The sequence below is a fragment of the Gymnodraco acuticeps genome, unplaced genomic scaffold, assembly GCF_902827175.1.
Source record: "Gymnodraco acuticeps unplaced genomic scaffold, fGymAcu1.1, whole genome shotgun sequence".
In the NCBI taxonomy this organism is placed as follows: domain Eukaryota; kingdom Metazoa; phylum Chordata; class Actinopteri; order Perciformes; family Bathydraconidae; genus Gymnodraco; species Gymnodraco acuticeps.
The window spans coordinates 2084373-2097964 of record NW_022991180.1 but is presented as its reverse complement, the minus strand read 5'-3'; the positions used below and the strand labels follow the sequence as shown (position 1 = coordinate 2097964).

Here is a 13592-nt window from a genome sequence, read left to right as displayed (position 1 = left end):
GTTCATTGTCTTGGTTGTCAAAATGTGGTCTGCTTAATCATCAAAAACAACCATTCATCAATCATGTCTTTGCTCAGCCTGGTCCAAATAATGTCAAAGGTTGCAGAGATGTCTTTAAGATAGATCACATTGAATTGATATATAGATTGACTGTCGACAGACCAATCAATATACTGTACATGTCTATCGATGGACATTTACATGTGAAGATTCTCTGAAAGCAAACCCTCTCTTTGATAGAAAGCAAAACAGCATCCTGATTCTGATCCTTGCAGGCTACAACAAAACATTGACTGGTCCATTACACACTAATAGTCCATGGCTCTGCTTGGTAATAACGAGATCTCAATGTGTCCCGGAGCCATGGAAACAAGATGGTACTAGCCTTGGTAATAATGGGAATGTGTGCCTGTGTTTTTCAGTGGCTGTGTGAAACCCTGCAATTATGCTGGAGTGTGTGCATGTGTTTGTGCGTGTGGAAGTGTGTGCATGTGTGAAAGTAATCCAGCGAGTGTTAGAGATGCTGTGAACACTCATCTGTTGCCATAACAACTGCAGCAGCCCGCTGTTAGTTAGTTGGCTCAATGACTGACTGACTGGAGGACTGGTGAGCTAACTTCTGGACTCACTGTCTAAACAAGTAGCAAGGTCATTGATCGACTGACAGTGAAATTAACTGGCTGTTTGAAGCACAAAGGGTAGGCCCTATAGATAGTTAATATTATATTTAACATACAGACATACTGTTTTTACATGCTGTGTTCTACAATTAAACAATGGTGATGTTTGATAAATTTGAATCCAAAAAGTTGACAGTGCTTGATCAAATTCATGCAAATAGTTCATTAAAAAATATACAGTATAGGCTACAGAGATGTATGTATGTTTAAAAGATAGGTTTAGAATATACTTGTTCTCAAGAGTTGAAAGATTTGTGTGAGTCATTCCTGACACCTGGTGGTGAGGAAACCAAACAACATATTAGAGGTTAACCCACTGCTTCCTTCTCTTATGCCAGTCTTCTTCCAGATTAAAGTATTATATATTGTTTCAAAATGACAATTGAGTTACATTGCCTACACATCATGTATTCCTATAATATTAATGTATGACAACAGGCTAATTATATAGAGCCTGGTATACAATGGGTTACAAATAAATACAGTGGTTATTTGTATCCTCATTCTTCTTCTATATCATTTTCCATGCACACTAATATTGATCTGTTGAATAAATCAATTAAATTCAACATGCTCTTTGGCAATTGTCACGAGTGTAACAATAATATGTTTTACCAAAATGTTAAGGTATAATATGGTAAAAACAACAAGGGTTATTTTTATAAATACAAATACAAAAACAACAAACTGAACTAGCCAGCTGCTAGCATCTAATGCGGTTCTTTTTCCCAACCGAACTATAAAATAAAGACTAACTTTATTACATTACAGCTACAATATTTTTTCGCTGCTAATTTAAGTAACAATTGGACCCAAACATGCTAGCTACCGTTGTATTTCAGATTTAACGGAAAGCGGAACTGTTGTGTACTGTCTACCGTACGGTTGACGGTCAAATGTTATGTGACACACTCACCTCAGCTTGTCCAATCAGGAGACGCGTATCCGTGACGTCATTCCGTACATGTGACAAACTAACATGGAAGCCCCCATGCGTACATCTGAACAGTAACGCCATTCACAGACAACCAGATACTTTTCTCTGTTTTGTGTTCTCTTCTTCTGTAAAATATGAGGTATTTGCTCAGTTTGGGGCACTCGTTTGCCCGACTTCATGTCCGTTTATGTCACCAAAGTGTTTACAGCAGCAATGCAAATACACGAAGACTGGTAGTGGACCTTGGGGAGAAGTGAGTTGACTTTCCAGGATTTATTTTTCTCCCAATAACTGTTAAAGGAGCAATACATGATGTGTACTTCTAGCTAATGAATTATGTAGCCTCTGTGAAAGTGTATCGGTTGCTTTACTATCATAACTTGTAATCATAAAGCTTTAAACCAGACCCAGAACAAACACCGGGGATGTTTTGGTATCCAGAATAGAGACTTGCATTATGCATGTCACCCTACATGCCTGTAAATATGACAGTGGTTTCTGTATCTGATACATGTTGATGTGTTGTGGCCTTGTTGATTCTGTAGGAAACTTGAGATCTCTTCTGGGAGGTTTGCTAGATTTGCTGATGGATCTGCTGTAGTGAAGGTAAAGACAACAATGTCCACAGTTGGACGTTTCTACACTCTGCCTCTGATTAATATTATTCGTATAGTTGCACTTTGTGTTCCTGACATCTTTAATGATACTGTACATACACACCATCCAAATTATGTCCGTCCTATAAAAAATGATGCCTGCTGTGTGGATCTTCTTAGGTTTCTCATTCCCTTGTATCCCCTCCTTTTGTTTCTCAATCTTACTGAAAAATAAAGTGTGATGCTTGGTGTGAACTTTCATTTTTTAAGTATATGCTTTTACTAAACTCTTTATTTTCTTCTTTTTTAAGCTGGGAGAAACCTCTGTCATGGTGACGGCTGTGAGCAAAACCAAACCATCTCCATCTCAGTTCATGCCTCTTGTGGTACGTTTTCTAACATCACAGTAAAGTGTCAACCTGTCTTTTAATTCAGACGGTGATTGGGTAGATTTTGTCACATTCGCTCAGTCTTTTATCATCTTATAATTTTAATAGTTTATAAAACTATTATTTAATATATAGAAAGTGTTATCCATTGCACCAGAATCAGAAATGATGACTTATAAGACAGGTGTCCTCAGTATAGAATAAGATAATATATCTCAATGAATGTCCTCTTTGATTGACAGGTGGACTACAGACAGAAAGCAGCTGCTGCAGGTAGAATCCCGACTAACCATTTGAGGCGAGAGCTGGGCATCACGGACAATGAGATCCTCACCAGCAGACTCATAGGTGAGTTGATAAGAATGTGTCTTTTTCTGCCTTTTTCCTATATGTGTGTTTCTGATATTTTACTTAAACCAGAGTGCTTTGACTAACCATATGTCTGTTCCTCAGACAGAGCGATTCGACCGCTGTTCCCTGCTGGTTACTTTTATGATACTCAGGTCAGTTCAGTTGGAAATTGTTTTCATAATTATGGGGTTTGGTCCGTATTTGCTTTTTGAACATGGTGATATTACAGATATTCTTCACAGTTAAAATGACCTTTTGTTTTTCAATTAATCACACAATGTTAACTGGAATTCTTGAAGTAAACTTTTTTCTCACACTGTGAATAAAAAAAGAATAAAACAATTAGGATTTTTTTTTACTGTGGAACCATGAGAGAGAGAACAAAGTTTTCTTCAACAATTTAAGGTAACACAGGGTGATTAATTGATTAACAAATGCTAATTTGTGGCTGAAGTATTCTTCAATGTGTCTCCAACTTTTGTGACTATGTGCGTTTATGTCTCCTGAAGGTTGTTTGCAACCTGCTGGCAGTTGATGGAGTCAATGATCCAGATGTGCTGGCTATTAATGCAGGTGAGTTCAATCTCAGTTTAACCTGTTTTTTCACAGATCATAGTTTCCTATATCATTAGCTAAAACATAATTTTCTTTCATCAAAGCGTCCGCTGCTCTGGCCTTGTCCGACATCCCCTGGAATGGACCCATAGGTGAGCAACTCGCAACAGATTTAAACCTATTTACACATATTCTTGATTTATTTACTTTAAATCCTGCTTGTCTGTTCAATTTCTATTTGTCTTGAATTATTGTACACTCAAACTAGTTCGGGTCCTCCTGTGTGTTTGTGTTTTCTCAGGTGCTGTGCGTGTTGGCATGATTGATGGAGAGATGCTGATCAACCCCACGCGGAAGGAGATGAATTCCAGCACTCTGAACCTGATTGTGGCTGGAGCTCCCAGCAGTCAAGTGGGTAAGTTATCAAACGCCAAATAACCCATCAGATGTTCATTTACTAAAAAAAAGTTTTAAAGTGTAGGTGTCAAGGCAAGTAGCCTTACTTTCCTGTATATATAGCAGCAGTTATTATGATTGATGATGTAATAACATTTAAACTTTATTAATTGTTTATTAAAATCTAAAATAGGATGTATATACATTGTATACATGAAGACATATGTGCAAATGATCAATGTGCAATATAAATCTGATATCTTACGTTCTAACATGTATTCAAACTATCAGAGAATGTTAGGAATGTATTACCACGCCTTTAAATGAAAGTGTTTTACACCTTGTTGTGTGTATTTGATGTTTGTGATAATAATCATTATCTTGGTTTTATTACATTTTCTAATGATTGAAAGGGACTTAAACCCTAACCCAGCGTTTCTGCGAGGGGGGCGTCTTGCCGTCATTTGAAGCCCTTATTCAGCTCGGGACGCCCTGAACTCGAGCCGAGGGCGTCCAAAAATATTAATAATTCGAGAGAAGATCGAGAGTTTTTATCGCTTGAAATTACGAAAAAGGACAAGGACATCCCTCTGTTGGAGGGGCAAAGGAGTCTGGTGGGATTATTTTCGGAGTATTGAAGATCGTTTCCCCGACATTGGCGGTGCCTGCTACAGGACAACACAGAACGTGCGCGATTTGGACGTGATGCGCGGGGGGTTTTAGTGGAGCACGCGCGTGAGCTGCGAGCACCAGAGCCTCGCAGCGGCGAAACTGAGGCTCCGTGGTAAACTGTGGTAACATGAAGAGCCGTTTGGGAGCCAAAACAGCCGGCGCTTTAAGAGAGCCGAGACAAATGATCCGGCTCACTAATGTGGTGGACGCCCTCTCAGCCCTGGTCTGGCGGAAACACCGCCCTAACCCTATTTAATTGCAGTTTGACACTTATGACCCAAATGTATTTTCTTCACTCACAATATCATGTAGGATGTGTCTGTGCCAAATGAACATATTTTACATCTTAAACATATGTCCTTTCTATAATGTGCCTCTCTGTCCATCAGTGATGATTGAGGCATCTGCAGAGAACATTCTGCAGCAGGACTTCTGCCATGCGGTGAAGGTTGGAGTCAAACACACCAACCAGATCATACTGGCCATCCAGCAGCTGGCGCGAGAACAGAAGGTCACCAAGCGCACGCCGGTGAAGATCTTCTCCGCCCCTGTTGTCATGGTGGAGCAAGTTCGACAGTAAGACTAGTTCACCGTTACTCCAGAGTGAAGTGAAGGAGCACCAGGACTGGATTTAGATATCAATTACAGAACTAAACATGACAACATTCAGGCGTGTCTTCCTGAAATTAACCGCCTGTCGCCTAAACAAACTCAGACATTATTCAGTGATGGGTTTACCTGTAGTTCTTGATGAAGCACTATCTGAGTTTAGTTTTTTTCTAAATAGATTTTTTAAAATCGGATTCATGTTGTTTTGCCTCCACGCCTGCAATAGCCATGGTCAGAGACATGGTTTTCACCGTAACTTAAAAAATGATTTGCTAATTTTGAAAAGTTCACACAAATGTGTAGTTGGATAAAATAATGACATTTTGGACAGACATTTAAAAACTGGTTTATTCAGCCACTTGACTGGTCGGTGGAAAGATACGGGTTAGTTGTAACTTAATGTTTTTCCTTTTCTTCCTTGCAGATTAGCCTCCAAAAGGATTTATGCTGTTTTCACTGATTACTCCCACGATAAGGTAAGTCTGACAATGTTAACTTAAAGTTTGTTTGTTAGCCTCTTTTACCATTATAGTTGGTATTCAGTTTTCTGTGAATTAAGGTATTTTAAAGCACCTTCAGCCATTGACGTTTCTCTTCTCTTTGATAAGACAATGTTTATGTTTATCAGAAGATTATCTTGCTTTGATTGGTGACAATAATAATCTCTTCATCTTGTTTTAGATTTCAAGAGATGAAGCAATCAACAAAGTTCGACTAGAAACTGAAATGGAGCTTAAAGGTAAATCATTTTCAGTATTTATGTTACATGGAGAACAATTCTAATGAGTCAATATTACTGCAAACCCCTTCACACAAATACATGTTTATAGTTCTTAAATGTAAAGGTCCCATGTCAAGCTTTTCCGGTTATTACCCGTCCCCTTGTGTGTTATGAAGGTTTTTATGTATGTAAACGGTCTGCAAAGTCGCAAACCCTCAAAGTACACCCTGTAGCGAGTAAAACTCTAACACAGAAAAGACCTGTCTGTGCTGCCCCAGAACGCCTCGTTGGAGATTTCTCTTTTTCAATTTTTTTCTTCCGAGAACCAAGTGACATAACGACGACCCCTCCGTGGATTGGTCAAAATGGACCAATCTGTGGAGCCGTTACGTTACGTCCGTGGATTGGTCCTAATTGACCAATCCGTGGACTTCCTCACACACACACACATACTCAATCTTTTCTCAGCTGCAGCTCCGCCGATTTCTCCTCCCTGAGACGGCGAGGCTGTGAGTCGGTGTGTGAGCATACACACAAACTCCCAGCCAGGCTGCGGGTGTGTGTGTGTGTGTTCGGGATGGTTTCGCTATGTCTCGTTGTCTCGCAGACGGCCACTGGGCTCATAGGGAGGGGGGGGCAGGAGCTCCAACAAGCCGTTTAGGACAGAGAGTGAATACATTATACAGAGATGCTGTATGAGAAACCAATGTGAGTTTGGAAAATTGCACAATATAAATCTATTTCAGTAGACCTCAACAATGGAATTATGATCAGTAGAAATGGCCATGACATGGGACCTTTAACTTAACGTATTGTCCTATCTGTCAGCTGAATTGTGTCTATTGATGTCTCCTTTGTGTAGAAAAATTCCCCGAGGCTGATGTCTTCGAAGTTATGGAATCCTTCAACACGGTGTCCAAAGAAGTCTTCCGCAATTTAATACTACATGAGTACAAGAGGTAAGCACTGTCCACAGGTAGAATACTGTTAATTCTCATGACAAATTATTTGCCTTTGTAACTTGAGTTACAAATATATTTCATATGTTTTAGATGTGATGGGAGAGAGTTGACTGCTTTAAGGGACATCTCTTGCGAAGTGGACCTCTTCAAACCGCTGCATGGCTCAGCGCTGTTCCAGAGAGGACAAACACAGGTAAGAGGGCGTTTGTTCATACGGTACAATAAGATACTTTTGTTGTACGAAGAAGAACACTAAGTCTGATTATTGATGGGTTTTTGTTCTGAAATGTAATGTTATACTGTTTAGCTTTTGTCTTTAAGGAATACAAAGGCTCAGTCCTCGTCCTCTATTTCTTTTTATAGGTGCTGTGCAGCGTCACGTTTGATTCCCTGGAATCCAGTATCAAAGCAGATATTATCACCACAGCTTTGAGGTAAATATATTACACATTTCTTCACAACAAAACAATGCATTCATCCTATTATCAGGACATTTCAGATAGTCCTGGCCCTTATTTTAAAGCACATTAAATATCTGTCTATATCTGAGACTCACAGAACACAGGTTTATATCCAATATGGCAGCCTAAATTACCCACACAGTCTAATATAAATCATACATATTTGAAAAGACCATTTAACCCAATTTCTCTTTGCAGTGGCATCAAATCCAAAAACTTCATGCTTCATTATGAGGTGAGTAAAATCCAGTTTTCATTTTTTAAGACATGTAAATGTTACTGTTTGATTATTTATATGATTATCTATCTTAGTTTTTCAAGGTGAACTTAAAATCAACATTACGTTTATTTGCAGTTCCCTCCATATGCAACCAATGAAGTTGGAAGGATGGGAGGAACCAACAGGAGAGAGCTTGGACATGGTTCGTGTTAACATTTCGACTTGTATTCAACATCTGCTAACCACTCATTATTAGTATTTGTACGTATTTATATTTGTATTATCGTGTTTGTGTATTCCCAGGGGCTCTGGCTGAGAAAGCCCTGAGGCCGATGATTCCCAAAGACTTCCCTTTTACTATACGGGTCACTGCTGAGGTGATGGAGTCAAATGGTAAAAACACCACAGGATATGTGTATTCTATGTTCATAATGTGGCAGGATTTCACAGACAGGGACCATGGATTACAATGTTGGCATTTTATTACTTGCTCTCTCTATTTACACCACTTTCTCCTCCTTTCCTCTCAGGATCCTCCTCAATGGCTTCAGCTTGTGGAGGCAGCCTTGCTCTAATGGATGCAGGTACTGCAGCGGGAATGCAATAGTTATCTCTGTTATGAAATTGTTCATATTTATTATTTATGATTTGCCTTAAATGCATCATGTACCCAATAAAGAATAACTTTGACCTAGGATTTAGTTTAGGTTGTATATAATATAATAATATTATACCATATTATAATCAAAGTACTACAATAACAATGTATTGGTGCATTTAATGAATGCTATTTATTTCCAATATCAGTATTCGTCCATTGCAGTAATGAAGCTAGTATCTCTTTTAACAGACACAATATTTAAAAAACAATGTATTATATATTCTACCCAAGAGGATTTTTGATAGCTTCTTATTTTGTAATTCAAAGCAAATTAAAGATGGATAGGAAGGATGGTATGGCAAGATTAGATCTTGCTTAAGTATTTCTATTCACTTTTAAATGAAATTGTGTGTCATGTCTAAATGTGTGTTTCCCAGGTGTGCCCATCTCTTCTGCTGTGGCAGGTGTGGCAGTCGGCCTCATCTCTACGGCCAACCCAGAGAAACCCACTGAGATCCAAGACTACAGATTACTGACGGATATTCTGGTACATTATGTTCAGTACAACTGTAGCCACTGTGTGACCAACAATGTGTAACTACCAAGTGAAGGAAAGAGTGTTGAATATGAGCTAATCATTGTTCTCTAAACAGGGAATAGAGGATTACCTTGGAGACATGGACTTCAAGTTGGCGGGCACAAACAAAGGCATCACTGCTTTACAGGTACTGTGTCTGATGACTCAGAGAGAGTGGCTTAACCAAGGCTTTTGGCTTACTCTGTAACTGAGAAGAAAACTAAACCCTAGCTAGTTTTTCATATGAATATTTCACATAGCCCATTTTAGGTGATGTGTAATTATACTTTGGGGCATTGAGAAACAAATAAGGCACGTCAGCAGGTTTTATAGCTTTAATGGAAGATTTGCTTGTAAATACTTATACTTTATTATTTATAACAAGATACTTCAATTCTTGGGGCATCCAAATGAAGGTCCCATGGGTGGAAAGTGTCATATCCTGTAGTAATTATAAAGCCCCCTAAAGTAAATTGTGTGATATGGGGATATTATAAAATTGTCTTCAGTTGTGTTGCTCCAAATACTTATTATAGAGAGGAGAAGTCCCGCCCATCTACTTCCGACCCATGGGACCTTATTTCGGAAAAATTATGTATTGAAGTCAATGGGGAGAGAAAGATTATCTTTCGATCCCCTTTGAATTGTGCCACGAATTACACATATGATGTTTGTCAATCTTCAACTATAATTTCCATTTCAAAAAAGTCACAGTTTGTCGTAAAACTGTTGAAATATAAGACTATGAAAAATACGCAACTAGAAAGACTACAAATCCCAGAATCCCGGTCCCGCATGCTGGCTCTTACGGAACCGACTAACTCCCCTTGTGTGTATGCACAGCTCTCAACGTGCCCAGACTTGTAGTGATTTTCACCTCTTTTAATACTTTCCGCCTCATTCTGAAAGAAAGAAGTGAAATGTGCCAACTCGGTGTGTGGTGCGAGACGGGAGATGTAGTTCATTGAGCGGTTTCACACAAAAGTGTTACTTCAGTTTTACGACACATTTTTTTTTTTTTGACTTGCAAAATTATCTTTTAAATTGACAAACATCATATGTGTAATTCGTGGCACAATTCAAACGGAATCGAAAGATAATCTTTCTCTCGCCATTTTCTTCAATACATACTTTTTCAGAAATAAGGTCCCATGGAGCTCCCCTGGAAAGGGAGGGACTTCGCCACTCTATACCCTTAGGCCTATATTTTACACACTTAACACACTTTTATTTAACCTCCAGGCGGACGTGAAGATCCCAGGTTTGCCTCTGAAGTTGGTCATGGAGGCCATCCAACAGGGCACAGGTAAGCTGAACATTTAACGCAACAAATAAAGTGTGGACATATTTTTGGTTGCTTGATGGCCTTTGATTTATTCTTATTTTCCAGTGGCAAAGAGGGAAATCCTGGGTATCATGAACAAAAGCATAGCAAAGCCAAGAGAGTCAAAGAAAGAGAACGGACCTGTTGTTGGTAAGTCTTGTGTTCAAAGCATTTTAGTTTAGTTTATTTCATTTTTTTTTTTCGAGCGTGTAAATTAAAACCAAAGAAAATACAAATGAAACAAAAGATGATACAGACATGATACAGTACTATACAAATGAATGCAATAACAAAACGAAATATTTAATTAATAATTGAATAATCTGTAGTATCATTGTCTGATAACAATAAACAACAAAACTTTAGCTAATTACACGTCCGAAAAAAAAATGTGTTTTAAAGTTAAAGTTTTTTTAATTTTAGTTAACATTAACAACGAGGAATGTTTATGCAACCAAATTATAATCTGTTCTGGCAGCTGATGCGTTTGGTGTGTGTTTAATCTGTCTTCAGAAAATGTCCGGGTGCCGGTTTCCAAACGAGCACACTTTGTTGGTCCAGGGGGCTACAACCTCCGCAAGCTACAAGCTCAAACAGGTAACAAATAATTGAACATTTATATTAAGCTGAATCAGAGCACCAAACAGAACATCTTTGGGAATGAAATACGGCACTAACCAAACATTAGTTTTCCCTTTTTGTTTTGCTTGCAACCCATTATAAATGCTAATCAAAATGTTTAAACGGAAAACATTTGTTTGTTTTTCTCTTTTGAAGGTGTGACAATAAGTCAGGTGGATGAGGAGACTTTCTCTGTGTTCGCTCCAACACCAGGAGCCATGAATGAAGCCCAAGACTTAATCTGTGACATCTGCAAAGATGATGTGAGTCTCTCCACATCTCTTCGGGACCTTTTTCAAATACTGCAAACTCAAGAAATAATGATGTTTTATAGGCATACCAAAAAGTACTTACAGCACCATATCACAGGGCTGAACATGAGTGACACCATGAGGCTGATGTATGTAAACACATTTTGAATATACTTGTTTCCGTATTGTGTTGCAGCAAGAACAGCAGCTGGAGTTTGGTGCTATCTACACTGCCACCATCATTGAGATAAGGTACATTAATACATGGTGATGTTTAACATAAAGCATGACTTCAGTTCAAACAGAAATGTATTCAAGGTTTCAATAGAAATCATTCAAAATGCTCATGTTTTCTTCTTTGTTTCAGGGACATTGGAGTGATGGTGAAACTTTATCCCAACATGAGTGCTGTCCTGCTGCACAACTCCCAACTGGACCACAAACGGGTCAGTGAATGACCCTCTGCATACTGTTTACCTGTGTCTATGGTTCTGTGATTGTTTGAGAATGAAGTTACAACTTACAGAACACATCTTTGTATCTTCCACTTTCAGATCAGACATCCAAGTGCTTTGGGTTTAGAGGTGGGGCAGCAGATACAGGTATGTGTCAATAACTGCAGGCTGTGTTGTTGAAATGAGCCTCTTGTGTTGACATTCTGGGATCATTGTCTCTGACTGGATTTATGTTAACAGGTGAAATACTTTGGACGGGACCCAACAGACGGCAGAATGAGACTTTCACGGAAGGTGCTCCAGTCTCCGGCTGCAACTGTGATCAAAACACTAAGTGAGAAACAGAGCATCTCCAAGAATCCGAGCAACAGCCAAACCACCGGCACCGATGTGTGAATCTCCAACTCTACGGGATAACTTCTGACTTTGCCACCAATGTGGATTTAAATGGAATAGATTAAACTAGAAAACAGTTTTGTGGTGAAATCTACCAGACCAAGAGCAACAGATCGATTCACAAACTGAACCAAGTGCTATATACAAAGAGGTTAACCCTGCTGTGGTGGGTACGGGGTGATAAACTACACTGGAGTGAACTGGATCTCAGCAAATACACCGTCCTGCTCTCATCGTGCTTCAGTCCATAAGCACAAACGGACATTTAGATATTAGATATATACATGTTTTACATTTTAATTTTCAACTTCTGTAGTGTATGGTTTTCAGATTTGCACCCCCAGAACTGACGGCATCGAGCAGGTAGAGGGGTTTCTTATGTTTTTATTTTCTGTTTTACCTGCTTTCCCCCAACAGACACACTGCTATGTAAGGATTTCTTATTCACGTGTGAAAGTAGTGCCTCTTGTGGTATGAGACTTCTATATGTGGTGTCAACAGGGTCTCCTAGGCTGATATCGACAAATAAAGCAAAGAAAGTGGGAGAAGGGGACAAAAAAAACAATATTCTCTTAATGTTGTGTTGCATTTCCAGTAAACATGAGCAGTTTTTAAATGACAATTTCTGGTTGCTTTGTAGTGGCAAGTTCACAACCTTTTCTAGCAAAAAAAATACTGCAAACAAATAAAGAACTAGACTTTATTCTATCACACAAAGTGCTACAAATTGTTCCCAAAGAAGAAACAGATCAGGGCGACCAATCTATATAAACCAGGTTTTAGATTGTAAAACACTGGTTACAAGATATGATGAAGAAAACATGCATAATGATAACAATAGATTAATTGAAAAATTAATAATTAAATTGAAACTAATTTTGCCCAATATTTTATTGCGACAAGATTGACAAGTCAGAAGTCCACGTAGAATGCCTTTTAGTTTCTCGAATCTGGAGTAAAAAAAAAACTCAATTTATCGCTGCTCTAATGGTAACATGGTAACTTAAATGAGATTCACTTTTATTTTTGGAGAGGACGGCTTCATGCCCTGAAGCTCAGGAAAGTGGAAAAATATCCCCTGTCTGTAACTGTAGAGTGGCTGTTGTAATCTATTGGCAGAATTTGTTAATTTGTAACTCCAAAACTAAATCTTGTCTCTGAAATGAGCACAGAATTAAGATGAAATCTCCATTGGGTGACCATTTAATTAAATTTGTAAATGCATACAAGTCAATGTTGAGAACAGGAAACGTTTTTTAAATAACAAAGAGAAAAATCCCTTGCACTGTCTCTTTCTTTGGGCAGGGAAAGTATAGTAATTACTGAACTGAGGGGGTTTTCTTTTTTTTCCATTTAGGCTGCTCAAAATCTTTACAAATAAACTGAGATGGTATGGAAATAACTTCTGTGTCTGCTGGCTTACCAGTGCAGGAAACCTAAATAAATTCATAAAAAATGATGTGAAATAGAGTCAATTGTATTGATATACATGTGTGACGTATGTGTTTTGTTCATATCTCAATTTTACTTGTTCTAATTTGTATTTATAATGCTTGGATTGAGTTGTTTCTGCTTTTTTCTTTCTTTTGCTATGTTTATTAAGTTAAATGAATTAAGTTATTCATGTCATAAGTGCAACATTTAAAGAGCATAGGCAATACAAATCATGAATCTCAGGCTCTCTATTTCTCTATCTACAGAGATGTTAACAGGTTTAGGATTCAAACGGTGTATTGTCGTATAGCTACAGTGTAGTTATGGAAATGAACATATTAAGACCCAATCTCCTTCAACAATGCAACATAAATATATAAAATA

At 38.3% G+C, this 13592-nt stretch overlaps 1 protein-coding gene across 1 annotated transcript; it reads left to right on the top strand.

Moving 5' to 3' along the window:
• Positions 1-1634: 1634 nt before the first annotated feature.
• Positions 1635-13233, top strand: LOC117560941 (polyribonucleotide nucleotidyltransferase 1, mitochondrial). The gene is made up of 28 exons (XM_034238079.1): positions 1635-1870; positions 2163-2223; positions 2525-2599; positions 2845-2950; positions 3056-3105; positions 3463-3526; positions 3613-3660; positions 3810-3923; positions 4966-5152; positions 5610-5661; positions 5867-5924; positions 6769-6865; positions 6959-7061; positions 7232-7302; positions 7528-7564; positions 7685-7751; positions 7853-7942; positions 8080-8133; positions 8588-8697; positions 8804-8875; positions 9970-10033; positions 10118-10201; positions 10565-10648; positions 10829-10935; positions 11120-11175; positions 11291-11369; positions 11478-11525; positions 11619-13233. Exons 1-28 carry the CDS (start codon positions 1752-1754, stop codon positions 11772-11774), a joined length of 2313 nt encoding a protein of 770 aa, XP_034093970.1. The 5' UTR covers positions 1635-1751; the 3' UTR covers positions 11775-13233.
• Positions 13234-13592: the final 359 nt, after the last annotated feature.

Coding starts and splice junctions, on each gene's coding strand:
- LOC117560941 (XM_034238079.1), top strand. CDS start 1,752: ATGAGGTATTTGCTCAGTTTGGGGCACTCGTTTGCCCGACTTCATGTC. Junction 2,600..2,844: donor CTCAGTTCATGCCTCTTGTG/GTACGTTTTCTA, acceptor TTTGATTGACAG/GTGGACTACAGACAGAAAGC. Junction 5,925..6,768: donor AACTGAAATGGAGCTTAAAG/GTAAATCATTTT, acceptor TCCTTTGTGTAG/AAAAATTCCCCGAGGCTGAT.